General features: G+C 37.6%; 1 protein-coding gene across 5 annotated transcripts; it reads left to right on the forward strand.

Moving 5' to 3' along the window:
* Window positions 1-258: 258 nt before the first annotated feature.
* Window positions 259-25,971, forward strand: PRP4K (pre-mRNA processing factor kinase PRP4K). Of its 5 annotated transcripts, none has more exons than XR_014616805.1 (18): window positions 259-334; window positions 4,176-5,369; window positions 8,278-8,451; window positions 8,733-8,888; window positions 9,621-9,702; window positions 11,851-12,061; window positions 14,434-14,507; window positions 15,858-15,948; window positions 16,305-16,452; window positions 17,685-17,822; window positions 18,980-19,133; window positions 20,042-20,156; window positions 20,641-20,792; window positions 21,251-21,337; window positions 22,000-22,772; window positions 23,281-23,326; window positions 23,847-23,933; window positions 24,745-25,971. XR_014616805.1 is itself a non-coding variant. In XM_084222843.1 (15 exons), exons 1-15 carry the CDS (start codon window positions 297-299, stop codon window positions 22,201-22,203), a joined length of 3,018 nt encoding a protein of 1,005 aa, XP_084078969.1. In that variant the 5' UTR covers window positions 259-296; the 3' UTR covers window positions 22,204-23,757. The 5 variants fall into 5 exon arrangements, 1 of the variants encoding a protein (XP_084078969.1); XR_014616808.1 differs by having other exon boundaries at window positions 22,000-23,326; window positions 24,745-24,790; window positions 25,830-25,964; XR_014616806.1 differs by having other exon boundaries at window positions 22,000-22,277; window positions 22,638-23,326; window positions 23,847-25,971.
* The last annotated feature ends 820 nt before the right edge of the window (window positions 25,972-26,791 follow it).

The following is a 26,791-nucleotide window of genomic DNA, read 5'->3' on the forward strand; positions in this document are numbered from 1 at the left end:
GCTCAGAGCTCCGGCCGAACCAGACTAGAACGCTCACAAGGATGGGGCATTCACAGCTTCTCTGAGAAACTGTTCCTCTGTCTCAGGGCCCTCACGGCGAAGAGCTCCCGCCCAACACCTCAGCCAACCCCGCCGATTCCCGGCCGCATCCCTTCCCGCCGCCACCCCCAGGGCCGGGGGGGGCGGAGCCTCCGTCGCGCTCCCGGCCCCGCGCGCGGGGTTCACTTCCGGCCCCGCATCTCCCCCCGCCCCCTCCCAGCGGCGGCGGCGGCAGCGAAGGAGTTCGGAAGTTCAAAATGGCCGCCGCGGCCGAGCCCGAGCAGCGACCGCCCGAGTAAGGACCCGCAGGAGGGGGGGAGGTTCCTCGCCCTGCAGCTTTGGGGAGGAGGAGATGGGAGGTGGAAGGAGAAGCGCGGGCGAGGGGATTGGGGAGGCGGGATACACACACGGGACGGGGACGACCAGAAGCGGCCCGGGTGGAAGTGGTGAGGAAGGGGGTATGAAGAGGAGGACGGGGGAAGGCGGCCGCGCCGGGGGAAAGGGGTTGCTGTAGGCGCCGCTGGCCCCGCGGCGAGGGGGCCCGGGGGGGCCTGGGGCGCTGGATCCGCCCGTGGATTCTGGAGGGCCGCGCGGGGGGAGGGGGGAAGGGAAGCGGCGGCGGGCGCGTGTCCCGGGAGTCCCGCGTGCGCCTTCCCGCCCTGGTGGTGCTCCCGCCGCGGCGAACCGGGATTGCCGCCGGCGAACCGGTGTTGCCGCCTGTGCGGGGGACGTGGGACAGAGGGACGGAGGGATGCGCATCTTCCGCGTGGCTGCGAGGCCGCTGCCCGCCCGGGCGCGCAGGGCTCGGGCATCCTTGAGGGCGATCCCGGCCGGCGCTCCCCGGGATCCCCCACGCCACTCAAATGTACGCACGCCCCCACACACCCTCTCCGAGCGGGGCCGGAGGGCTCCGGGCCAGCGGGGCTGCCCTGGGGCCGCCGAGCCGCTGCCCGCCCTGGGGCGAACCCTCCTCCCTCCCTCCCTCCTTCCCCCAGGCCCCGGCCGCCCTCGCGGTGTAGAAAGTGCCCGTGCTGGTGGAAGCAGAAAGTGATTTGTTGCCGCCAGCCCCTCCTTCCAGCCCTCGAAATGACTGGCAAGTCCCGGCTCCCGTTGGGAAGCGAAGATCGAGCTGCCGCCTCCCTGCCGGAACGGGGCTCCCGGGCGTGCGTTTTCCAGGCGCCCCGGTTTGTGCCGCGGGGTTTGGGTTTGTCCACAGTCAGGAGCTCGTGAACACAATCTTCTGGAAATTCTGCTGGGAGTTAACGATATAATGCTTGCTCTATCGCTCGTCTTTACTACATTAATATTTTAGCCATATGAACTGCCTTCTATGTGTTTTTCTCTTTAAAAAGTTTTGATTTGAGGCTTGATTTTATTGTTTATCCTGGGAGTAGAAAACGGGTGAGGAAAAGCAGTGGGAGTACATGTGAGCCGTGTAAAACATATGCACATGAAGAATAGCATTTAGTATTATAGAGAGGAAGTTAAGTGATAAGGTAGAAGCTGATACTGTATGTTAAGTGATAAGGTAGAAGCTGATTATACTGTAGAAGCTGATGAACCCTGTATGAAGGAAAAGATAGGTGAAATCACTGCACATCCTTATGAACTTCCTGTTATTCTTCTCCGTGAATTCAAAAATAGTAAAAAGTAGGACTATAACAAGTCCATGTCACAGTTCCTCTCTATTTAAAGCCATTAGCGCCTAAACATGTAGACGTGCCTCATCACCTTCTGAAATATTATTAAAAGGCTTTTTCATCCATGTCATTATATCTCTGAAGCATTTAGTGGAAGTAAAAATTTAGCCATAGTTTAATGAAATTACTTGAAATAGATGTGTTCCCTGTACATGAAGAAAAGTTGAACTGTTTCTTGCACATTAATCAACCTCATGTTATTGTTGAGTCACAAAGACAGCTGGCAGTTGTATTGGCAGCCTGTAGTGGCCTGAGATGCTGTTGTGGTGGTGTGTCTTGTCTGGCACCTTAGCTACCAGCTGGCTTTTCCAGAATTTAAGATGAGGTTATTGCATAACTCCAAAATAATAGCAAAATAACTTTCGTAAAGATTTTGTTGTCACTTTCTGGTGTTAAGAGAAGGAAGACTTATCTGGAACAGCTTGAACAGATGTGATTTGTATTGTATTTAATATTTTTATAATGTCTTGAAGTACCTTTAACATGCTAACTGCGGACTTACACTGGATCCTGGATCCAACCAAAAAGAAATTTTGAAAGGCACATAGTTCCCTTAAAATTCTCATTGTCACATTTCCCCACTTATGTCACAGATAGACTTGCTCAGGATGGCAAATCGCATTTAATGCATCTTTTTTGACTTTTTATAATGCCAAGCGCAAGATAAGCTCTTTTTAAGCCAGTTTTTCCTCCTTTGTTCTGATACTCTTTTATCATAATGGTGTGGAGTATCAGGAGGTAGCAATTAAGAAAAACACCTTTCTGTGTGCCTTGGATAAACAGAACTAGTAATAAAAACATAAAAGACAAGCAGCATTCTGAGTTGAGTCTCTGAATATTTTATATTCTTAACTCAATATTTTATATTGAATATGTATAATATTTATACTGAATATATATAATATTTATAAGAATATTTTATATTCTTTGTTCCTTTTTGACATTCATCATTTCATAGCACTAAAGTTTTAACAAATAATTTTAGCCAATAATTTTAGTGTACTTTGCAGAAAAGTCAGCTTTATTTACTAGTACAAGAATTTGCCTTAACTCAAGCAGGAGAGAGTAAATGCGCGCTGCTTGAAGATCCTGTCCTTAATTAGGAAGACACTAATCAAATTCATAGTGTGGTGCTGTCCTTTAGGTCTGGCTTAGAATATCTCTGATACATTTATTGGATCAGATGATTGATCATATTCTTCAGAAACAACTGAAACCAGTAGAGTTCAGAAGATAATTTCCACATTTATGTGTACATTGGTGTCCTGCTGCTGACTGTCATGTTTGGGGGATTTCTTTTCACCTGTGGAGGCTTAGTATACAGCAAAGAGCTATGTTTAAGTTATTAAAGTGGTAACTAGTAAATTTCAGAGCTGTCGTTTAGATGGGGTGGGTTTGTAGAAAGGTGAGCTCTGGTACCTGTAATATTATTTCAAAAGGCAAATGTCTGTATTAACAGACAGTAACTTAATTGATGTTCAGAAGGAGATTGGGAGGAATTTGCTAAACACTCTAAAAACCCCTATTGCTAAGCCAGTTTCAATGGCTGTGGAGGATAATACAAGGGAATATGTAACATCAGGACTGAATTTTATATTTTTTAAAGCTACTATTTGGAGACGTTATAGTTAATCGAAAATACTCGTTTTAGAAGAAACACTGTATATAATTTTTTTAATAACCTGCTGTAGACTTATTTTCAGCTGCTTTGGTCAATGGCATTTTATGTGTGTCAAGATTACCACATTTTTTTGAAGCTACTAATCTGCTGCATACTATCAGAAAGCTGCTCTGAAATTAGATTTCCTTAATTTGTCCTATTCCTCAATAGTGTTTCCTGTATTGCATAAATAATATAAATCTGTAAGAACATTTCTTGAGTTTCTAACAGGTGTGTACTCCTAGAGAAAAAAATTGCAGCTAAGAGAGTCAGCTCTGGATGAGATATTGCAAGAAGGTTTCATAAGGTGGTCAGCATCATGCCTTGAAATAAATTTTGATCTTTGTAGCACAACTGTTCTCTGCCACTTGGAAATACTTGTAAAAGGCATAGCTTGGGTTAGGCATTGGAGTGGAGCAGAAAGTGACATAGATGATGAGGTACTGACAAATAAATCTTCAGCACTGTTGTATGCTATTAACAGATAGGTCAGAATTGGATGTAAAGGCATAAGCATTGATTCCATGCACAGTTTTGGTTTTGTCAGTGCCTTTGCTGTCTGTTCCCTCTGTACTATTTCCTTCTGCAGCCATAGCTGCCTGTTCCTGAGGCTGTGCGTCTCCTGTTATAACTTACTTAAATTAGTGGTGCTTTTTTAATTGTCCCAAAGGTAGGTGAATAAATGCCAGTTAGTTTCTGTCATAAAAGGCTGTCTATTTAACATGAGATAAAGGACTACAGTGAGTTTATAGTACTGATCTCTTTATTTTTTGCAGGGTTGAGGATGCTGAGGCATCCGAGAAAAGTGTGAATGAAGAAAATGGGGAAGTGTCAGAGGCAGACCAACCTCAGAACAAGCACAGCAGACACAAAAAAAAGAAACACAAACACCGAAGTAAACACAAGAAACACAAACATTCTTCAGAAGATGACAAGGACAAAAAACATAAACACAGACACAAACATAAGAAACATAAATGGAAAGAGGTGGCTGATGCCTCTGACAAAGAAGATGGACCAGCTAAAAGAACTAAAATTGATTTTTTGGCTCCTCTGGAAGACTTAGAGAAACAAAGAGCATTGCTGAAAGCTGAACTTGAAAATGAATTGATGGAAGGAAAAGTCCAGTCTGGGATGGGATTAATATTACAAGGTTATGAGTCAGGATCTGAAGAAGAGGGGGAGATTAATGAAAAAGCACGAAATGGAACAAGACCTACAGCAAAGTCAAATACTAAGGGGAAATTAGAACCTGTGGACAATAAAACTAGTTCCAAGAAAGCAAGTAAGAGTGAATCAAAAGAAAGGACTAGGCACAGATCTGACAAAAAGAAAGCCAAGGCAGGAGTTGATGGAGTTAAGGAGAAAACTACTAGAAGCAAGTCAAAAGAAAGGAGGAAATCCAAAAGTCCTTATAAGAGAAGTAAGTCTCAAGATCAGACAAGGAAATCTAGGTCTCCAATACTTAAGAGGAGATCTCAGGAGAAAAACAGAAAGTCTAAGTCTCCTGCAGAGGATAGAAATAAGGCTGATGATAAAAGTAAATCAAGAGACCGCAGAAAGTCTCCAGTTGTAAATGAAAGCAAAAGCAGAGATCGTGGTAGAAAATCTAAATCTCCAGCAGAACTAAGAAGCAAATCCAAAGATAGAAGATCACGATCCAAAGATAGAAAACCTAGAAGATCAGAGACTGACAAAGAAAAAAAGCCAATTAAATCTCCTTCTAAAGATGCTTCTTCAGGGAAAGAGAACAGGTCCCCTAGAAGACCTGGCCGCAGCCCAAAAGGGAGAAGCTTATCTCCCAAACAGCGTGAAAAGTCAAGAAGAAGCAGATCCCCTCTCTTTAACGACCGTAGATCTAAACAGAGTAGATCCCCCTCTCGAACCCGCTCTCCGGTTAGAAGAGTGAGGAGTAGATCTGCAGAAAGAAAAAGAAGAGAATCAGAAAGGAGGCGTCTTTCTTCTCCCAGGTAACTTAAATTTGTCATGAGCCACCACAAAAATGCGTTACGGGATGAACTATCTTCTAGTTCGGAGTTTATCTCCTCATTTTGTTCAGAAAATAGGTATTAAAAAAGGTAATCAGATAGTACATTATATCATGAGCTTCCTTTCTATGTATTCAGTTTTTTTTAAAGACTGTTCTTGCCAGCTGTCAGAGGTGCAAATTCATCTTGTGGTTGTTAAAGTTCTGAGTTACTTGCTGCTCACACCCTTACTGGGAACAAGTTTTGTAGCTGTATTCTCCTTTTTATCGCTGGTTGGATTCAAAATTTGGCTTCTATTTGGTTTCTTTGTCAGTAGTTCTTTTGCATTCTGAAACTTCTGTGGAGTGAGAATCCTCTTAAGTGTTACATATTAGTGTTGGCTAAAAGTGGATAATTAACCCCTCTTTCCCCTCAAAAAATGCCCTTATGATAGTCAGTATGTGTGAATGTAAGCCAGTTTTTATAGCAAGATGTCCTTCTCAGAGTCTTTTTTTTTTTCTTCAAAATATTGTAGATTTTCATTTGCTAGTGTAAGGGTAATGTTGCTTTGTTATTGGACTGCCGTATGCAATTATCATATTTTGCATACACTTAAAGGAGAAGGGTGGATAACTATTTATTGTATTGGTGTAGGATTGGCATTTTTTAAAAAAGACAGATTTAGCCTATGAAAGCAGTTACCTTGAAATTTGAAAGCTAATAAAGCCTGGATAGCGAGTTTCCAAGAAGAGAACAATATGAGTGTGTGCATTTTTGGAAGTTAATTCATTGGCTGTAAGAAGTTTAAGAGTCAGAAAAGTTCAGCAGTGGATAATAAATAATTTAAAACTTTGTATCAGGGGGTTTAGCTTCACCCGGGCTGAGAACTAAGAAATATCAATTTTAAAATTAATTGGAACCACAAAGCTTAGTGAATTGGCACCTGAAAATATGAAAGTTTCAGCCTGAATCACTGAAGGTTACTCTGGTTTCACGTATGAGGTATCTTTGGGTACTTTGGAGAGTGGCCCCAGTGATGCTAACCTGATCAAGTGAGTATTGTAAATGCTACCAGTTTGTCTGGCTGCTTTCTGGTGAATCAGGAATGTGTCGGCCCAACCACTGAGTTTTTCTGGCATAGTAGTTGACTTTTCCTCTGCAACGTTTTGCATCTTTCAGTTTTCATTTTTCTTGACAGCTTGCATTGCAGCCAGCTTGAATTGGTTGTCTAGACACTTATTTCAAGTGATGCATGTGTCTAGAATTTTGCTGTCAAAGTCATACTTCTGTAACTGCGTGGTGAGCAGCATGTGAGTGGGGGACTACTAAAATATTTTCTGCTGGAGGTGTTTGCAGATCAGCAGAAATAATCTTTCCTTGTAAGATATCTGAATTAATTCCACCTGTGTTTGGGTTTTAACTACTTGTAATTACTCAAACTCCCAGAGAATTTCAGGAGCTTTAATGAACAGTTTTAACAAAAAAATCCTAGTAATTTCATTTTTCAAGTTTGTTTCCAGTGTTCTAATCTTGTAAGATACTTCTCAGGTCTCTGACTGAAGTTACTCATTATGTGATGTTACTATGAATTTTTAATAATCTTCCACTTTTTATCTCACCCTTGTGATCTCTGAACTAATTTATTTTTTGTAACAGATATTTTGATTAGGTTTTGGCAGTACAACAACTCTGCTAGTCAGGAAGCCTGGAACTCTTCATCCTGTGCCTTTTTATGTAATATTGTTCACAGGAACATAATATAAATTAATTGGGCTAAAGGTATTGGCCTGCTTCAGCATTTGAGTACAGTAATTCATTGTAGAAACTGCCAGTACTCTGCATATGCATAAATTTTCCTTTTGCCTCACTGTGTACTATTTTGCATCAGTTCTGTATGTCTGACCATTGTCTCTAGTTAAAGTAATTGAAACTGATGTAGCAGTCTCAAAACAAATGAAAAAAGTCGCAGAATGAGTGGAATTAGTCTTTCAGACCTAAGATATTTTGTTTATTGATGAGATATAACACCTGTAATTCCAAGTTGTTCCAACTTAATTTAAAAAAAAAATCAAAAATAAGGAGCAGGAAAAAAATAGGGTAGCAACATTTCCTTTGAAATAGGGTGAAACTATTTTAGTATTTCTAATGCAGCCTCGTAAGAGTAGTTATTGAATTTGTAATTTATATTCTTTCCAGTTTTTGACTGACCTCTTGCTGTCATGCAGTTAAGCTTTTTAATCCCATCAAGGATTTTTTTTCTTGAATAATTGTGAGAATAATCTGTTTGTGCAAGAATAAAGAAATTTTGAAGAGTGTATATAGTATCAGCCTTGAATTATTTTTTTATTTGAGAAGGGATAGTTTCGATTTTAGTTAAGAATTCTGGTTTTCATCTGCTGTTTTAGAATGTGTGAAATGTTGAAGCCATGCAGTTGTAGTGCTCAAATTAAAACAGACATTGTTGTCAGTTCGGTGAAATAGCATGATCCTAAGCCTAAATTTCAATAGCATGGTGGGAAGTTGGTGAAATAATTCTCAAGAATAAGATTTTGGGGTTTATGTATTGTTTCAGTACTGTGTCTGGTAAAAGTGAAAACAGGCCACTATTTATGTAAGACCTAAACACAAGCTTTTTTTAAAACCTCTCTTAGCTGCATGGTAGTAATTAATGAGCTGTTTCCAGACTTGTCCTGAACTAGTTGTTTGCATGGGCGCATGCTTCCCAGGGTGGGGAGAGACACACAGGAAGGGCAGCCAGCTCTGCAGCCTACTTATCCATCCCTCCCTCAGAAGCCCATCTGGTGGTCCCTCACCTGCAGTAAAATTTTTCAAGTGAGTTTTTAGAGGGAATAATTTTTTTGTTTTCAGCTTGCTCCTGATTTTTACTACCACTCTCTTCCTCTGTTTTAAGAACACGGACCAGGGATGACATTTTGTCTAGGCGTGAAAGATCCAAGGATGTCAGCCCACCCAGCAGATGGTCCCCATCCAGAAGAAGATCTCGGTCCCCCATTAGGAGGAGATCTCGAACACCCCTTCGACGTAGCCGATCTCCCAGGAGGCGGAGTAGATCTCCTCGGAGGAGGTAAGGACACCCTGTGTTGTTAAGTGTATTTTCCAAGATATTACAAGAAGAATAAGGATTGCTATCATATGTGTAAAGAGACCATGGTTTTGGGGTTTTTTTGTCCATATTAATATCTGCTAGCACAGTTAAATTCATTTTGTTCTCCATGAATAAAATTGTTTTATTACTTGGAATCATTTCATGTCTCTATGTTTTCTGAAAAGATTTTCCTTCTTTTTTTAAAAAAACCAAAACAACCCCCCAACTCAAAATCCAAATCCCTTGTTCTTATCAAACAGGGACAGAGGCCGGAGAAGTAGATCTCGCCTTCGAAGGAGGTCCAGGTCACGTGGTGGCCATAGACGTCGAAGCAGAAGCAAAGTTAAAGAAGACAAATTTAAAGGTAGTCTTTCTGAGGGCATGAAAGCTGAACAGGAGTCTTCATCAGATGAAAAGTAAGACTATATTTCTAACTTACACTGATTATTTATAATCTGCAGTTCCACTGATACCAAGAATGAACTAACATTTATCTTGATGGTGTAGTTTTAAGTTGTCACCTAAAACCATAATCATATCTTTGTATTTGTGGTCTTGTCCAATTAGTGTTGTGAGAATTTGAAAAACGTTGGAATATACAAAAATAACAAGACCTGTTGGCTAGTGGGCAGACCTGTGGGGAGGATGTATCATTAGGTTTTTAAATTCAACCTGATCAGGATCTTGTGAAAACTTTTGGTCTGCTTACTAAAGCTTACTGCTTGAGGAAAAGCTTTAATAGCTGAAACGATTAACTGCTGTCTGCAAATTGTGTTTATATTTCCTAAACATCTGCCTATTCAATTTTGCAAGAGTATGCATTCTTAATGAAATTATTAAGGAAAAATGATGCTGCAGTGAAAAGGAGCAAGGATTTTTTGTTTATTTGTTGTCTTTTAGAAGAGGGCTGTTAATTGTTTGCAATTAAAAATAGAATGCAGAAAGTCTCAATGAGATACCAAGAGATAAATTTTCTTTGTAAGGAAATGTAAATATATGCAGTGGGATATGCTGCATTGCTTTCTGAGTCACTTGAACAGCTATTGTTTAATATATTCTGTGCTTTATATGCCAAGCAACTGCACTTGGTAAAATTCAGTACATAATTATATGTTTATGAAGTTATAATAAAAATCATATTTTTGTAGTCTTGAAGACTTTGATTTGGAAGAAGAGGATGAAGAAGCAGAGATAAGACAAAGGAGATTACAGCGACAAGCAATTGTTCAGGTACATGGTTACAGGAACTAATTCTGTGTTTTTAGTGTAAAATTTCAGGGTAATGGACGGCTCTTTGCCTATTGCTGCATTACAATAGTAATTCCTGTTGCTGTATTTTTCCAGTTAGTCCATTGTAAATGTTAGTCTCTCTTAAACTCTACACTTGTATTGTCACAGCATTGCTTTTAAAATTGAAGTGACTCTTCTGTCAGTCATTTTTTGCTCCAGTTAAACATTCTCTGATGGTCTTAAGACATGTTAATAATGTTCTTCAGTTACCTTTATCTGTAGGTTTTTTCTGTAGCTGTATCACAATAACATCAGTGTAACAGGAAGTTCTATATCAATTAACGTAACTGGTCAGTTTGTTTCAAGTAGAAGTTGTCCTTGTCAATTTCCAAAATTATGTAAAGCCACTGTCATGGTGTCCTCCTTAAAAGTACATGTGAATTGCGTGAACTTCTTACTCCAGTAACAAGGTAACAGTAATCACAGGTGTAATGTGGGATCAAAACCCCTGAAAGAAGCCGTTGCCAGAGGGGGTGTCACTGTACAATAGGAGTCAGCTATTTCTTTTCAAAGGTGGGATTTGCTACTCAACTGGAACATAGCAAGCAAAATGCTGTAGTGTATTTATTTAGTATCAGGTACAAAATTACTGGCTTTGATGTAGTGCTTATTTTAAATAGCACTAAAAATACTGTTCATGGTTTGAGTTTTATGCAAAGCCCATTGTAAAATCCTTCAGAACTATGACTGAGCCAAACCATATAAATTCTTTTTAAAGACTGGTTACACCTGATGTTGGTGCAGGCCGGAAGCAAATCGCAGAGCTGAATTCCTTAAATGGAAAAACCTCTGCTTGTATTATTGAATAGTTCAACAGACACAACTGAGTGGTAGCAGCATTTCTTCATCTTGATTTTTACCTTTTGGGATAGGAAGTGAGATCTGTACAATTTCATAGTACCTAAGGGTGACAAAAATTTTAAAGATGAAGGTTTTTAATGCTTCTGAAATTTTTCAACACAAATGAATAAATAGGATTTATAGTTCACATTAAAAAAACTGAATTTAAAGGCTACTTTCCTGTAGCATAACACTAATAAAATTGGGAAATATTCTAGAATGTAGGATATAAAATAAGTAATTTTTTCATCAAAGACTGTATTTCAGTGTTTGTGTGCCAGTGTGGGATTCAGCACATCGCTCCAGATGTCCAGAGCTACCAAGAGAACCCTTGGGAGGGGCTCAGAGGTCTTGGAATGTTGCCAAAAATGCCTGGTGGCTTGATTTTGACCCTTCTAGGGATGTGCCACCTGCATATGAGTATATGAGAATCACTGGGGTTTAAATGGTATAGAAATAATATAATTACAAGGTAAAACACGGGTTTTAAGGTTTTGGTACAGGGGGGTTATGGAGACAAGGTGGAGGAATTTAGGCCAATCTCATGGTTCTTCTTCCTTCTTCATGTCTTCCATTTTCTGTGTGACGCAGATATTTTTTGATAGGTTCTTTGTGAAGGTACACTTGCTAGTAAGGATGATAAGTATTGGGGACAAAAGGTAAATATGATTTACGTAGGTTTTGTTATAAAAAGACACGACTGCCCTGTGGGCGGTCAGAGTGCCTTTGGCTGCCTTGCTGGTCAGATCCTGGCTGGGCAGAGAGAAAACTTTGTAGATAAGAAATAATAAGCAACCTTGAAGACCAGAAACCTGAGAGTCCAGCCTGGTCTTTTGAAGCCTGATTGGAACGAACCATCCTACGCGTGTCTGGGCAGAGACAGACAACAGCCGACCCGGACTTGCCAGGATGGTTTAGTAATAAATTTGTTGCTGCTGACATTTTGTTGTGTATAACTAAATAGTTAATATTGGGTAATAATCTGTTTTTACAGAAATGTAAAGACCTAAAGAACACACATGAATATTTCAGTCTTACGGTCTGGACTGTGGTGCATTGTGACAAATTGAATTTTCAGAAGTTATATCCTATTCTGAAAATAATCTGTTGTCTTTATAGACATAGGTGATTATAAAAGCAAAGATTAATATTTCACCTGACAGCCCAAACCATTGAAGGGGTGGATATGAAAATGTTTAAATTGTCATAAATTATAACAGTGAGATTAAAAACTAAATTTCTTTTTAGAAATACAAAGGCCAGACAGAAGACAGTAACATATCTGTACCATCTGAACCAAGCAGCCCTCAGAGTAGTACGCGTAGTCGCTCAAATTCTCCTGACGACATCCTAGAAAGAGTTGCTGCTGATGTTAAGGAGTATGAACGGGAAAATGTGGATACATTTGAGGCATCAGTGAAAGCCAAGCACAACCTCATGACAGTTGAACAGAACAATGGTAAGATTCTGAAATCTCTCTAGTGCAATTTATGAAAGCTCAAACACTTGGCTTAGTTTACTTACATACTTCCAGACTAGGAAGTAGATTGACTTTTTGAATGGAATTTGTGAATGTTTTCGCAAATATTACGGTGCTTAAAACATTAAATTAAAATAAAGCTTCCTCATTAGGAAGGATAATATGAGTGGAACACGTTCTCTATATTTCTGGTAACTCTTAACACAATTTGTGCTTTACATTTGGAAGAGCAAACAAGGATATCTGTCTCTATGGTTAAGAATTACCTTTCCAAGTTTTTCTTTTCACTCAGGCAAGTTGTTTTCTTAGAAACTTAGTATAGTCCTAGACTTTATTTTGTGAGGGTTGGAAATTATGCTCCTTTTATACCTTTTTTTGGTCAAAGCCACCGTGACAGAATAATATAGGTGAATCTGTAGTAATTTAGAATGAGTAAAGCTTTTGAGGGTCATTGCTAGTAAGTCCATTTTAGCAGCATAGCTAATTGCTGAAATGGGTATTTTTTTTCTGTTCCCCCCATCATGTATTCTGTTGTACAGCCATGTTAAAATGAAATAAATTTTGATAAAACCTGCCTTTTGCCAGCTGCAGCAAAAGGAACATGGTAGGTCTCCCAGCACACCCTGTAATATTGAAAGTCTGCTGCTTTTTTTGTCTTTTGAAAGTGGATTACTGTACATCTTCCAAGTAGTGAGAGGTGTGTGCAGTTGCTGTGTGGTTGTATTTGAGCTAGTTCAAGCTGCTTTGGTTTCTCTACAGTTGAATTGCAAAAGCAATGTTTAATGAGGGCTGTGGAGCCTACCCAGCCCCTCGAGGGAGAGTTGCAGTTAGTTTGTATTTCATGTCCTGTGCCACACCTGTCTTTGGGGACTAAATATGCTGTCTCTAGTGGATGCTTCTCTTCAGAATAATAAAGCTGCATCTCTTTGGGACTGCTGTACGGTTTTTTAGTTTATCCTGGCATTCCCTTGAGCTGTATGTTTTCAAATTGTTCTCCTGCCACATTGGTGAAAATAAATATTTTAGGGCTTTCTTTGCATACCACAAGTTCAGGCTTATTATGTCTAACAGACAATGTGTTTTTCCTATTTTGTCAAAGCATGTACTGCTCTCTAATTTTGTCTATTAAAGCATATGAAAAGTCAAGTCTTAACTACCTAGGCATTTTCCACATGTAGAAAAGATTTTTAAAGTTACATTCACATCTGGGTGGTAGGTTTTTGTGTTGGAGGTGGCTGTAACAACAGCTGAAACCAGTGGGTTATCTTCCTCCATAAGAGTAAATTTTTATTTCTATCCTGACCTCTTATAGGGCCAGAGTAGTAAGTTGCTAAGAAACTAGTCAATAACACATTGTAGCCCCGTACAGGTAACTGGAACTAAGGAAAACTTGGAGGAATTTTCTAGAAGGGTCTGTAGCTCAAAACAGTGGTATAAACTGCTTCCCCACAAGTGTCAGGTGACAGATCTATACCTTGAAACAGTCATATCAGCATGCTGGATGATTTTTTATGCTGTCTGGTTAATTGGTATGGAAGGGGCTTGTGCATCATGAGACCTGAAGCCTTTGAGGTGAATTAACTGTTTATTTTTCTTCATTGTGTAATGATAAGAGGGTCTCCAGTTTACCGTGTTCATGGAGGGCTGCCATAATGTGTGCATGAATGAAATAGTTTGAAGGTTGCTTGCTTTTACTAATGTATACTTAATTTATATTTCTTTGCTTTTATCTTATCAACCAAGTAAAATGTCTTTGGGATTTAAAGATGATTAAAAGGTGAGAAAGGGATTATCTTGCCCATAACAAAACTGTTTCTCTTTAACACAATAGTAAACATTGTGTTTGAAAAAAGCTGCACACTGGGTCTTTTTTAGCAGGGTTGGAGAAAACATTTTCTAAAGAAAGAATTTCTGGGCTTTACAACTTTGGCTTTTAGTATAATAACTTGTGATTAGCAGAAAAGCCTGAACTTGTGTATTGAAAATATAACTGTATTTTTTTCTATAGACACATAGTAATTTTATACTTCTTTCTATACATATATACATAGTCATTATAGTAGGGAGCATGTAAGTATGTAGTTTTTTCTTTCTGCTATGCTTATTTGAAAGCTATTGCGCATAGTTTTTCAAAGAGAGATAAATTTTTGAGTTGTTTGAAGAACTTAACTAGTCTGAGTTTTATATTCTAGAATGTGAAACGGTATTTGCTAGAAACATTAGTAGAGCTACCTGTTTGCCAATGTACTGATCTTACACTATGTTGTAAAGATACCAAGTGCCAAAGTATACTGGCAACAGAGTTATCGTTGGTGTCTTTTTCATGTTGAGTGATCTGAATTTCATTTTAGGTTCATCTCAGAAGAAGCTGCTAGCTCCCGATATGTTCACAGAATCAGATGATATGTTTGCTGCATACTTTGATGTAGGTAATTCTTGGAGATGAAATGTATGGGGTTTTTCAGCTTGATTTTTGTTAGAGTCACTGTCACTTGAGGATTGTGAGAACTTGAGGATTGTGAGAACTTTGATTTGTAAAAGCATGTGCTACTTGTATATTCTTAATCTTTTGGTCAGCCAAGGCAGGCAAAGTGCTTTTTAACTAGTATTTGGTGAAATAAAACCTGCTGAAATTAGTGTCAGTTTTACCAGAGTTAGCAACTGTGGAGTTTAACTGCTGTAAATTTACCAATGGCACATGGTAAAAACATGAATCTATTTATAAGTTCAGCTTTTTATTATTGTTACCATGTTGCAGTGTTCTAAATATAAGCTTTTTCCAGGGATTCATGTATGGTTAATTAAAAAATGTGTAAAATACTGTAATTGGCTAATGATGCTCTCTATGTTGGAGTAATCTGGTGGTTTGTTTGGAGATTTTTTGGGATGAAGAGATAACATTTCCTGGTTTTACTTTAACTCTTTTTCAGTAGCTTTTCTCTAAATGTGCTGCAATGACCCTCAGATATTGGCAGTCCAGTGACTACTTTCAAGACTTTATGTGCCATTCTCTATAAATCGTCTGTGTTGTTGCTGATGCACAACACTGAGGAATAACTAAAGAACTTTCTTCTTAACTTAAGGCAAAATTAACTGGAAGATTTTGATGGTAGATATAACACAGGCTGTGGTTTTACTCTAGTAACACTGGTATCCCTCTGACCTGGAAAAAGATGAATACTTGAAGGGTAGTGTGTGTGTGAGGGTGCATTTTTAAAAGCCCAGAAGTTACAAGTGGGTTTTATATGGCTTGTAATGAGCAGCACCCCCTTCCAGAAAGTGTTGTTCGCTTGAAGATAAACATTACTACTCATTGTTTTGAATTTGTGGTTAAAATATTGCCCAGTCTGTTAAGAGATGACAATAGCAGTTGTAGAAGTGTTATGGTAGTATGTATTACAGTAAGAAACAAGTGGCATGTAATGAACAGAAATTCAAGGCTTAAACTGTTGTGTTTTCCTTGATAACTGTTGAACTTTTTTGCTATAAACTTACTGTAGAAGTCATACTTAGATGGTCCAAAATGTGCATTCTAATGTGACTTATATGAATTCCGTGTGAATATGAATAATAATTCTGTTGGTTGATCTCATCCTCTTTCCTTGCATCAGTCTTTAGATACTGGTATGTAAATAACATTGTTTCTCTCTCCTGCAAGATAAGTGTGTTTGAATTGTGGAGAGAAGAGTTTTTCAGTAGGGAAAAAGGGCTTTGGGAAGTAAACATCAAAGAAAAATACGGAGCTTGCAAGCAAAGCTGTTACTTTTTATTTCAGAGTGCTCGTCTAAGGGCTGCTGGGTTTGGAAAAGACTTCAAAGAAAACCCCAATCTCAGGGATAACTGGACAGATGCCGAAGGCTATTACCGTAAGTTGTGTTTGTCTATCTGCAAGGACAGGTAGAGTGAGGGTGCTGAGTGAGTATTGAAATGTTGTTCTAATGTAGATGTATCCCAGATCCCTCTCTGAGAGTGTAATGTAATGGATGAAACAAGCATGCAGGTCTTAACCCCAGTTTTGAAAGGACTCCAGACTTAGAGACTCACCCTTTGTTCCCCATAATTTCCATAAAGCTAGGTGATACAAAACATTGTATGCCATGAAATTAAAGGATATTGCTATTTGCTCTCATATTTTGTAATGATAGAGAATGGTTTATTTCTCTTAAAAAGTGCCATTATGTTAATCCTTCGTAACTTGAATTTGCTTGGTTTTATCTCTCAGGTGTTAATATAGGTGAAGTTCTAGATAAACGTTACAATGTCTATGGTTACACTGGTCAGGGAGTCTTCAGCAACGTAGTGCGAGCCAGGGACATGGCCAGAGCAAACCAAGAAGTAGCAGTGAAAATCATCAGGAACAATGAACTTATGTAAGTAATGGGGTTTTTTGATGGTAATAAAGCATGTGGAACAGTTGGAAGTTTTTCATGGTGTGATTTAGATCTCCCTGTTTCAAGTGAAGTAACAGATCACAGCTGTGATTCCTGCCTTTTCTGCTAATATGAGCCAGATAATGGGAAGCGCTTGAAGACTATGTATCCACACTTCTTTACAGCTATCACAGGAAAAAGGGTATTTGCATTTTTGTCAGGCACTTTCTCATTTGCAAAACTGCAGGGAACAGTGATAGCAAGAAACAAGGTTACAGCTAATTATGAGACCTACGTTTCTTGAGATGGGAGTTGTGAAATGTAAAAATTTTGGTTTGATGGACCAAATCCATTTGGCAGGCTGTGGGTTGGATCCCAGTCAATCATCTGCAACTTACAAAAATATCTCCATACGTGTAATTATTTTTGTATATTTTCTAAACATTTGCATGTATATAAGATACATAAAAAGAGATGGTACTCTCACTGTTGAAATACAAAAAAAAAGAGGTCTTTCAGAATGAGTGAACATTAACAAGTAAGATCTTTTAAACTATGTCATTTGAGGACTTGACTTGTCTACAGTACTTGTTTTCACCATCTGTTGAAGTATTTATACAGTAATTTCTTGTGTCCTCTTCTGTTAATGACAACTTAAATGAAAATTTTTTCCATGTATTTTATCTTGGAAGTTTTAAAAGTTGTCTTACTGTGTGTATAACTGGATTTGTTTTAGTTATGTGAATAAGTATCCAGAAAGTTTCAGAGGCAAAAGGAGGGGGTGATAAGCTGTTTTAGTTTGGTGAGTTGTATCGGTAAGATGCTTGGATGTGTAATTGAATGCATAGTCAGTTCAGTTTAAGTCTTTTAATACTATTGTATGTGGTAAAGCACTTTTTAAGCAAGTAAATTTCTCAAGTGAGTGCTGTTTGAAATTTGTCATGTTACAGGACAAAATACAGTTCTAGCCTTAGATGCAGCTGAGAGTGAGGAAAGGATAAGTAGGTTGCAAAGGTACAGTGAACCTCCAGGAATTAAATAAACTTACCTAGTGTGTAGTCACTGACAGCAAACTGTTGTTGTGATTTTGGTTTTTCAGCTGTGGTACATTAAGTATTGACAAGACACTTCTCCTTCCTAGATAATTATAGCCACACAAGTGAATGTTTAGATTTAAAAAGATATTAGAATTTAATTGATTTTGTTTTAGAGTCACATTTCTCTGTTTTCAGGCAAAAAACTGGCCTAAAAGAACTGGAATTTTTAAAGAAGCTCAATGATGCTGATCCTGATGACAAGTTTCATTGTCTACGGTTGTTCAGGCATTTCTACCACAAACAACATCTCTGTCTGGTATTTGAGCCACTCAGGTAAGATGATAAATGTTTGGGGTTCTCTGTCAAAGGTAAAGTACTACTGTATGTTCTTTACCTGTCTGGATTTGGCTGTTATTTTGATACCTTGCTCTAGTGCCAAAATTTAAGAATGCAAGGAACTTGGAAACAAAAAAAAAAATTGTCTGTGGGCACAAATTCACAGACTAGTGGACTATTTCTGATTTATTTTTAGCTGTTGTGAATTTTCTGCCTGGGAAATACTTGAAACAAGATAATGTATTAAAGATGGTTCATCTCACTAGTACTGATCTTAATGATTTTTTGTTCTTAATGATTTATGTCAGTATTTTTATTAGTTTTCATAGCTCTTCTTTTTAAGGGTTTGTGTTAAGATGCATTCCCAGAGAGATTGAAGAAATGCTGTATATCCTGTAAAGAGTACACATACAGTAGCAGCCTTAGGGAGAAAGTTGTTACACTGATTCTTGCATGGTCACTTTCTGTTCAAGTAATTAAGCTCTTGTGACAGGTTGATTGTAGATACTGTTTTATGGTAGATCAGATATATTTAATGCCTTAGTCCCCATTCCTACCTAGCGACATCAGTTGTTCAAATCCTAAGTTTTCTGTGCATGTTATATTTTAAGTTTTGCCATATTTGGGGTGAAGATAAATTATATACTGCAACAATGCAAATTTTCTGAGATTACTATCCTATCTCATTATTAAGCTGTAGAACAAATTATTGTCTTGTGCTACACTATCTTGATAACACACTTTTACCTTATTTATGTCCAGTTATGTTTTTGTCATGGAATGATGGTCTTTTTATCTGCTGCTTAGGTCACCAAAAAAATCTCCTCAGCTTCTATCTTTTGCGTGCTTTCTTTTTCATTTATTTCTGAAAAAAACGAGTACAAAGGGTTTACAGTTGTTTAGAAAATGCTGTTCATGTGCAAAAAGATATGCTCTGAACTAAGTCCAGTGTAGTAAGTAATTACACAGCGTAAGACAGATCTGATTGACCAGCCTTTTTATTTCAATTCTGTAGCTCACAGAGTGCAATGTTGAATGCTACATTTCTCAAAAAATAATGTAAAGCTATCTGGTTTGTTCAAGCTTGTCATAGAATTTAGGAATTTTTCTGTTAAGCTCTTTCCAATTCTTTCTTTCCCCCTTTCCCTTAACAGTATGAATTTACGAGAGGTGTTGAAGAAGTACGGGAAAGATGTTGGACTGCACATTAAAGCTGTGCGTTCTTACAGCCAGCAATTGTTCCTGGCTTTAAAACTTCTTAAAAGATGCAATATCCTACATGCAGATATTAAACCAGATAATATTTTGGTAAGTAACTAATAATTAAAATTCTTTTTTTGCATGGTCTGTAGCGTAAAATGAAGTATTTGAAATTATATCATTCTGTTAATTTAGGTGAAGTCAAATTTACTAAAAATGTTAAGGGTTCACACTTTGATATAAAATGGTATGTGGTATAAATAGTAAAGGAATACAACACAGCATCTAAATAAAATCTTTTTCAAACAAACATTCATCTCCTTCTATCTTTATAGAAAGCAGACTTTCCAAAGCAGGACATTGTCTTACAGGAGAATGATTTCAAATTTTCCCATCAATAGTTGAGAGATGTTCTTGCTTTCTGCAAAATGGAAGCAGGTTGTTTGAGTCTGAATGGAGATTTTGTTTATGTGAGTGAGATAATGGGGAAAGGTCTTTAATGCCTCTTTTCTGGTAGGGCGTGAGAGATACATCAGAGGAATACAGTGGTTTCCTTTGGTTTTTTTTGGACATCATCCCTGTGACAAACTCAGATTTTTAATTTATCTGAAATGTTTTCTTATTACTATCTCAGCAGTAAAATCTACTATGTAAGAATGAGATGTGAATAATATGCTGTTTTAAAAGTGGTACTCTGGATACTGGAGTTGCAAGTCTAAATCGGTAAAATTTCAGTATCTGGAATGAAATCTGGGTCCACCAAGGATGTTTTGTACATCCTTGAAAAGTACATGAAACTGACATTTTTTTGGATTTTGTAGGATCTGAAGACATTAACTCTCACTTTCATATTGAGCAAATTCTATAATTGTCTTAGAATATAGAGAGGAAGGACCTTCCAATTTAAAGGCTGAATGTTTTTCCTGTCTCTGACTTAAATGTGTAGTTTCTTTTACAGTTCTGTTATCAGTTCTGTCCACAAATAGTGCTAATGGATATTTATGTTTAACTTGCAGGTGAACGAGTCTAAAACGATACTAAAGCTTTGTGATTTTGGCTCAGCTTCACATGTCGCAGATAACGACATCACACCTTATCTAGTTAGCAGATTTTATCGAGCTCCAGAAATCAGTAAGTACATTTTGGATTAGCTACATCTATCACTTACCAGCAAGTGCCAGTATTAGCAGATGAAAATTTGACTTGAATTTATTCTCTAGTCTTAGCAAGACATGACTCTGAGAATATGATGGCTGTCAAAAATTCAGACTTTAAAAGCACGTTCGTGCGACTCTTCATGTATGTTAGTGATTAGCTCAATGAGAAGTCATTCTGATGGGTTATAGTTATGTTTCAATTTAGAGGTATTGTTCTGACTTCTTGGTTTTTGCTAATTTAAAGCTGATCAGTTTAGATGTTAGGTAAAAGCCTCCCTTTCTAAAATAGAGGTACTTCAAAAGCTAAAAGGTTTATGTCCTTCTTTTATGGTAGCTTTTTATTCCCTAGAAGAGCAGCACCAATACAGTTTACAAATCAGAATTTTTTCATCTATCTGCTTTTGTGATATATATCAAAGTCTGCTTTTATGGAATTAACTGGAATTGCTCTGTTTCAGTTATAGGAAAAATCTATGACTATGGTATAGATATGTGGTCTGTAGGCTGCACATTATATGAGCTTTATACAGGAAAAATACTGTTTCCTGGCAAAACCAATAATCATATGTTGAAACTTGCCATGGATCTCAAAGGAAAGATGCCAAACAAGGTAAGAAAAATAAGTACTTAATATATGAAACTGCTCTAATGTACAGTAGAACATACCGTCTTTGTTCTCCTGGAATTCTGTTTGTTAATCATACACATTTTTTCTTAACAGTAAATACTAGACTTTGCTCTGACTGTGTAATTTATACTGATTTAAAATCTTATGAAGTGAAAGTATACAGCTTCTTTTTCATAGACTAAGTATAAAGTGAAAGCAGAAACCTTCTAAGCACTGACCTGAAAATAAAGCGTAAGTCAATGAAAGATACTGTGTCCTTTTTCAAAGGGTTTGAACTGTATCTTTGTATTCAATCTCAACACCTCGTCCTGTCCTTTGGTATTTTTTTTATTAGTATTAAATTACTAATGTTAGCAAATTAATAGATGTTGATGTTAATTGTGAAATGTGTAAGACAGAGAGAACTTGCCTGAAACTCTTGCCTCTTCCTCATTTTCCAGATGATTCGAAAAGGTGTGTTCAAAGATCAGCACTTTGATCAAAATCTCAACTTTATGTATATAGAAGTAGATAAAGTGACGGAAAGGGTAAGTCCTCCATGTGTTGACCAACCCATCACTCTTTTTCCAGGCTTTCCTGCTACATGGTCTTTCAAATGTACCTTGGCTTCCTAATTAAAAACTAAATTTTATAAACTATTGAAGTCCTTTTGCAGCAGTACGGACAGATTACATAGTTATAAAATTGCCAAAGAAATTTTTTTTTTCCCTGCGATGTAGGAACGTGATTAAGAAAACTAAATTTAATCTGGTAGATATACAGGGTATCTCCATATAATCTGTCCTGAAATTGCTAATAAAATAAATTCTGCCTTTATTTTGTAGAAGGACGTTTAGTATGATATGGTTATATTGTATGAAGTCTCTATTAATTTTGGTACCATTTTGACATACCTAAGAATCACAAAATAGTGGTCAGATGTGGGAACTTTCCACGTGGACTTCCATGTTCTGAGTTATGGGATGTTAGGTTCATGTGTGAACCTGTGTTTGTGGCCTCCCCCTCCAGAGTGTTTTTTCCACTCTTTTCTCTGCACATGACGATTTTATGAGGTTATATGGGGGCAGGATTGCTGCTCAGAAACAAGACAAGCCTGCTGAAAAGCTGCAGCTGAAGCTCTGTAAAAGGGATGGATAAGGGGTTTGTGCATTACTTCTGTTCTACAAGGCTACCATTTCTATGTTTGTAGGAGAAGGTTACTGTTATGAGCACCATTAATCCAACCAAGGACCTATTAGCAGACTTGATTGGGTGCCAACGACTCCCTGAAGACCAGCGTAAAAAAGTGCACCAGCTTAAGGACTTGTTGGACCAGATTCTAATGCTAGACCCAGCTAAACGGATTAGCATCAACCAGGCTCTGCAGCACGCCTTCATTCAGGAGAAAATTTAAACCAGATGAAGAAGTTCAAAGGGTTTGATTAATTAAGATACAAAGACTGAAGAAATTTCACAGCAGTTATTAATGTATATAAACATAAATATTTCCCCTGCAAAGTTGAGGAAGAAATGATACATTTGAATTAACATCAAGGCTGATATTTCTTTTAGAAATGTTAGAGTAATTCTGTTTTGTGTCTTATGTGAAAATTTTCACTGTAGAACTGTTTTAATTGCCAAGACTGCACAAAAGTACAATGCTAATGTATATGGTTGCAGTTCGTATATATTATAAAAAGAAAAAAGCATCTGTTATAAAAAAAAAGAAAGAAAAAAAAAAAGAGAGCAGTAATACTGGGTGGTTGATTTGTTTTTAGCAGACTTGGCTTCATTTTTGTCTTTACAAAATGGCCAGCATAAATGCTGTTTATATTCACATTTTCCTAGGTGTGTGTGTGCAGGCCACAGCAGCATGCCCTTGGTGTAGTCAGTGCCGAAGGGGGTCTGTTCCTTCTTGAGCCTGCCCGCAGGGATGGTCTCCTCTTTTAAAGCAGGTTGTGTACAACTTTCAGTACACTGAAGGTAAGCTAACCCATCAACATCACCGGTGTTTAAGCTGTTATTTTACTGGAACAACTGACAAATGAGAGACAATAGCATTGTGGCAGAATTCCCTGCATGTTTGAGAAATGATCTTGTTTTATTTTCTGGCATTGCAACCGTGGCATAGTTACAACTTCTGTTCTGTTCATCACATTTAAAACTGGGAGAGAGCGCACTTGATGGATAGAGCGCCTTCAGTGTACTGTTTCTTATTACTTTAGTTTTTTTAATCAACTTGCTATAGACTTTGTATACATTTTGTTAAATACAGTTCACTATGACATAGAACCAGTACTTACAGAAGAGTTTTCATTTAGTAATTACATATGTTGGGATCTCATTCGAAAGACCTTATATCTAAAGGATAGATAGACAACATAATTTTTAACTATTTGTATGTCATTTTGAAAGTGTACTGCTTTATGCTAAAAGTGTTTCATTTGTTCATTGTTTTCATTATTTGTGATCATGTTGTCTTTCAATACAGGCATAAACCTTCCACTCTTGAACAAAGCAGCTGCTTTTTAAAAGCGGTAATTGCTTCTTTACCTTTTATTTCTTTTGTAAATGAAGCTTTTCTTTAAGAAATGTGACTTTAAAGTGTTGTCTCTTGCATAAAACAGTTGACACTTACTTATTGTAAAGTGAAGATTGTTCTGCTGCATGTAAAGTGGACCATGCAGATTTCTGTATGTTTTCAGTATGCATCATTAGATAATAAAGTCTTTTGTGAACAAGGCATTTGTAGCCATTTTTAAAAGAATCTGTCTTCAGTGATGGTAAATCAGGTAATTTGTAAGACCCGCCCCTGCATTTCTTATTAATCATTTAATTAAAAGGATTATTAAATGTTACGATCTTTGGGGGAGCTGTAGGCTATATTAATTGGATATATAATTATCACTGCTTAAAAACAAAGCAAAAAACCCTACAGATACTGTCTGTCTGCTTTCATTGTAATGAAATTATTCCTGTAGGACATGGGATTAAATTCAGGCTTTAACTAATGTTTGTGCTGTTTTTCTCACTTTTCCTTTTTGATGGTGCTGAAAGAGAAAAAAGGAAAGCGAGTCACAGGCCACTCAACGCCTACTCCATGGGTCTGATTTGCTGAGACACCAACTTCACCTTCCTAACAAGGTTATTTCTGACAGCATGTGTAGATAAACATTTAGCAACAAGTTAAAAGAGCTTGAGACAATTGAGTTGGTTGTACAGGGTGAGGAAAACAGAAACAACCTTTTCAGGTCCATACTGCTGTTTTAATGTTCTCTTTGACGATGTTAAAAAGTTCATCTTTTCATTTTTTATTAATATATTCTGACAGTCTGTGAAAACCCCACTGGTTTCACGTACTTGATAATACTTTGAACTAAGAAGGATTTTTGTATCCATCTAGGTACATAATGGCAACAGTCATGCACTCTTAGTGCACTCAAGAATGAGGAAAAATGCCACAAAGCAGGTCATTCTGCTGGTGGGGAATACCCCACCGAGGAGGTGTAATGAACTACGAAAACAAGCAGGAGATGGGTGATTTTGTATACCTATCTGGAACCTTCAACCTGTCTCTTCTCAATTTATATTGTAAAATCCCTGATAAAAACCAATCTCTCCCTATTTCTACATATTGAGATATCTTTTTCATACAGGAAATTAAAGAAGTTAGCTTTCATGTTTAGTGAAACACCAGTTGCTTGCTAGTTAAATACAGCAAGTGTAACTTGCACTTTTACAACATAGGCAGCACTTCTGAGGGCACTTTTACACAGATGTAGTAATAGCTTATTCTTTCTGTTGCTTTGTACTTTATTAAAATAGGAATATGAAACAATGAAATGAGTTGGTGAAACAAAGCAGTAGAAAAGATGCCCCTTAATGCCTACAGAATTGTTTTAAGCTGCTCTGGAGAAGCATAAAGTTGCTCGTTTACTTGTTCTTTGTGTTGTAGGTGCAGCTCAAAAGAAGATGAAGGCTACCAGAAGACATGAACAAAGGTTTCTGTCCTATAAAAGATATGAAAAATACTCTTCATCTAGTTCTGTCTTAATCTTTTAATTTCCAGCATTTCAATTTAGAATTGATTAACACTGCTGCATTACTGATAATTCCTGAAACATACTTGCTGTATTAAAATTTGTTACATAGATTGTTTTGTTTCTGGTTGGAGAGATTTTTATTGCAATTAAGTGCAGGTTAAACTAGCATTACTCTTTAAATGTAGTTTTCTTAAAATGATAGAATGAGCACTACAAAATCTATTACATTTAGGGGAAAAAACAGGCCATTATATTTGGTTAATGTAAATGTGTTAACCAGAAAACATTTAAGCAGGTGATGCACTTTTTTCTTTAACTTGAGTAGTTTCATTATTTATTTCAACTCTGTCAAACTTAATTATCCCTACAGACAATAGCTGGCAGTGGTTATTTTAAAAAAAAAGTGGATTTCAGTCCCCCATCCAGCTGATATTTCTTGTTGACAACAGTAGAGAATCTTTGATTCTGGCTTCAAAAATCTCTGGGCTTGAGGAGTTTTTGACACCGTTAAGCCCCCCCTCCAGTTTTGGGCAACGCCTGTCCCTGTAGCCTGAGGTCTCTGAGGAGAGTAGCTGTGGCCGCCACTACAGTCAGCTGAATTCTCATGGTTGTGGCTGGGTGCAAACAGAACAGCTGTGCAACAGAATGAACAATTTCTCAGCTCATCTAATATGGAGGATAACTTACCTTTTCCTCCTGAGCACAAATTTTTAATTTATGTCTTTGCTAGAGGTCCTACATATAGAAAGTTTGGCTAAATCTACTGTGCTGATTTCTGTTTCCTTCTCCCTCATGGTGACAAGGAGCTTCACATTTAACATACTCAGTTTCCAAGCCTTCAGAAAAAACAAGATTCCAGCCCTGTGGAGTTAGAATGTGTTTTTATTACCTTGGTGTATACTACTTAGTTTAAAAATTAATTACTGTTCAAGAGTTTTTCATAGAAGATAATGATTCCTTTAAAACCTTTTTAATGATACTTTATCTCCATGCATAGGGTAAGTGGCATTAAACCTCTGAAGAACCTTTATGTGTATATTGACCCCCATACAGAAGGCAGACCAGACTGTGATACTGCTGGAGATAGAGGGATCTTCTACAGCCTGTGTAAAATTGTAATGTGGGTGGAGGATGTTGAGAAGTGGCAATTGCTTGAAATTAATAAACTATGCTTTAAACTTGCCTTCCTCCTGTCTTCTGTTCTGCCTCCATATCCTACTGCAAAGCTGTGAAATATATTAACAACTTTTAAATGCACTAGAAATTAAGTGTAGTTCTTTGAATGGGGTTGTCTCTTCAGGTATCAGAGGCATTAGAGAATCTCTTGGGAAAAGTCTTCCTGTAAAATGGAGCTTTTGTTGAGGTGCCTTTCCCATAGCTTTGGAAGGCCCTCAGCACCAAATATTTAATGTGAATTCACTTTTATTTTTACTGTGTCTTTTTTTATCTTTTTATAGCAAGGTGTTAATCTGTACTGAGTTAGGGGATGAAAGAATTGGATTGTATTGCAGTAAAGTGAAGCCATATATACTCACAGATTAATCTTTTTAAGAAAAAAAAATAGGTGGGGAGTAGCAGCATGGTGAAGTGGGAAGGAATGTGTGTTTTCATTTATTAACTTGTAAATTATGTATTACATAATTAAACTATGTTTGTGTGTGGGTACAGAAGTGAGACTTACCATGTGTGTTATACACATCTGTGTCATCTTAGTTTTGTTAATTTAAGTATGTAGATAATTAAAACTTAAAATTAACTTGTGACAATACTTACTCTAAATGTAAAACCTTGGCGTTCCTTCCATTATACATCTATTGAATTTTTCACTGTCTTAATTATTTCTTCATAAACATCAATTTTGATGATTGTTGCCCAGATATTTCTATAAAGTAGGTATGAGGTAATTATTTATAAAATAATGAAAACCCATGAACATTTATTAAGATTCAGTGTTTGGCT

Source organism: Fringilla coelebs (genome assembly GCF_963513975.1).
Source record: "Fringilla coelebs genome assembly, chromosome: 1".
Taxonomy (NCBI): Eukaryota; Metazoa; Chordata; class Aves; order Passeriformes; family Fringillidae; genus Fringilla; species Fringilla coelebs.

Bases quoted from the DNA above. Each gene is read 5' to 3' on its own strand.
- PRP4K (XM_084222843.1), top strand. From the start codon at position 297: ATGGCCGCCGCGGCCGAGCCCGAGCAGCGACCGCCCGA. The intron at 17,823-18,979 runs GTAAGATGATAA...TTCCCTTAACAG, and splicing joins CTGGTATTTGAGCCACTCAG to TATGAATTTACGAGAGGTGT. The intron at 19,134-20,041 runs GTAAGTAACTAA...TTTAACTTGCAG, and splicing joins TTAAACCAGATAATATTTTG to GTGAACGAGTCTAAAACGAT.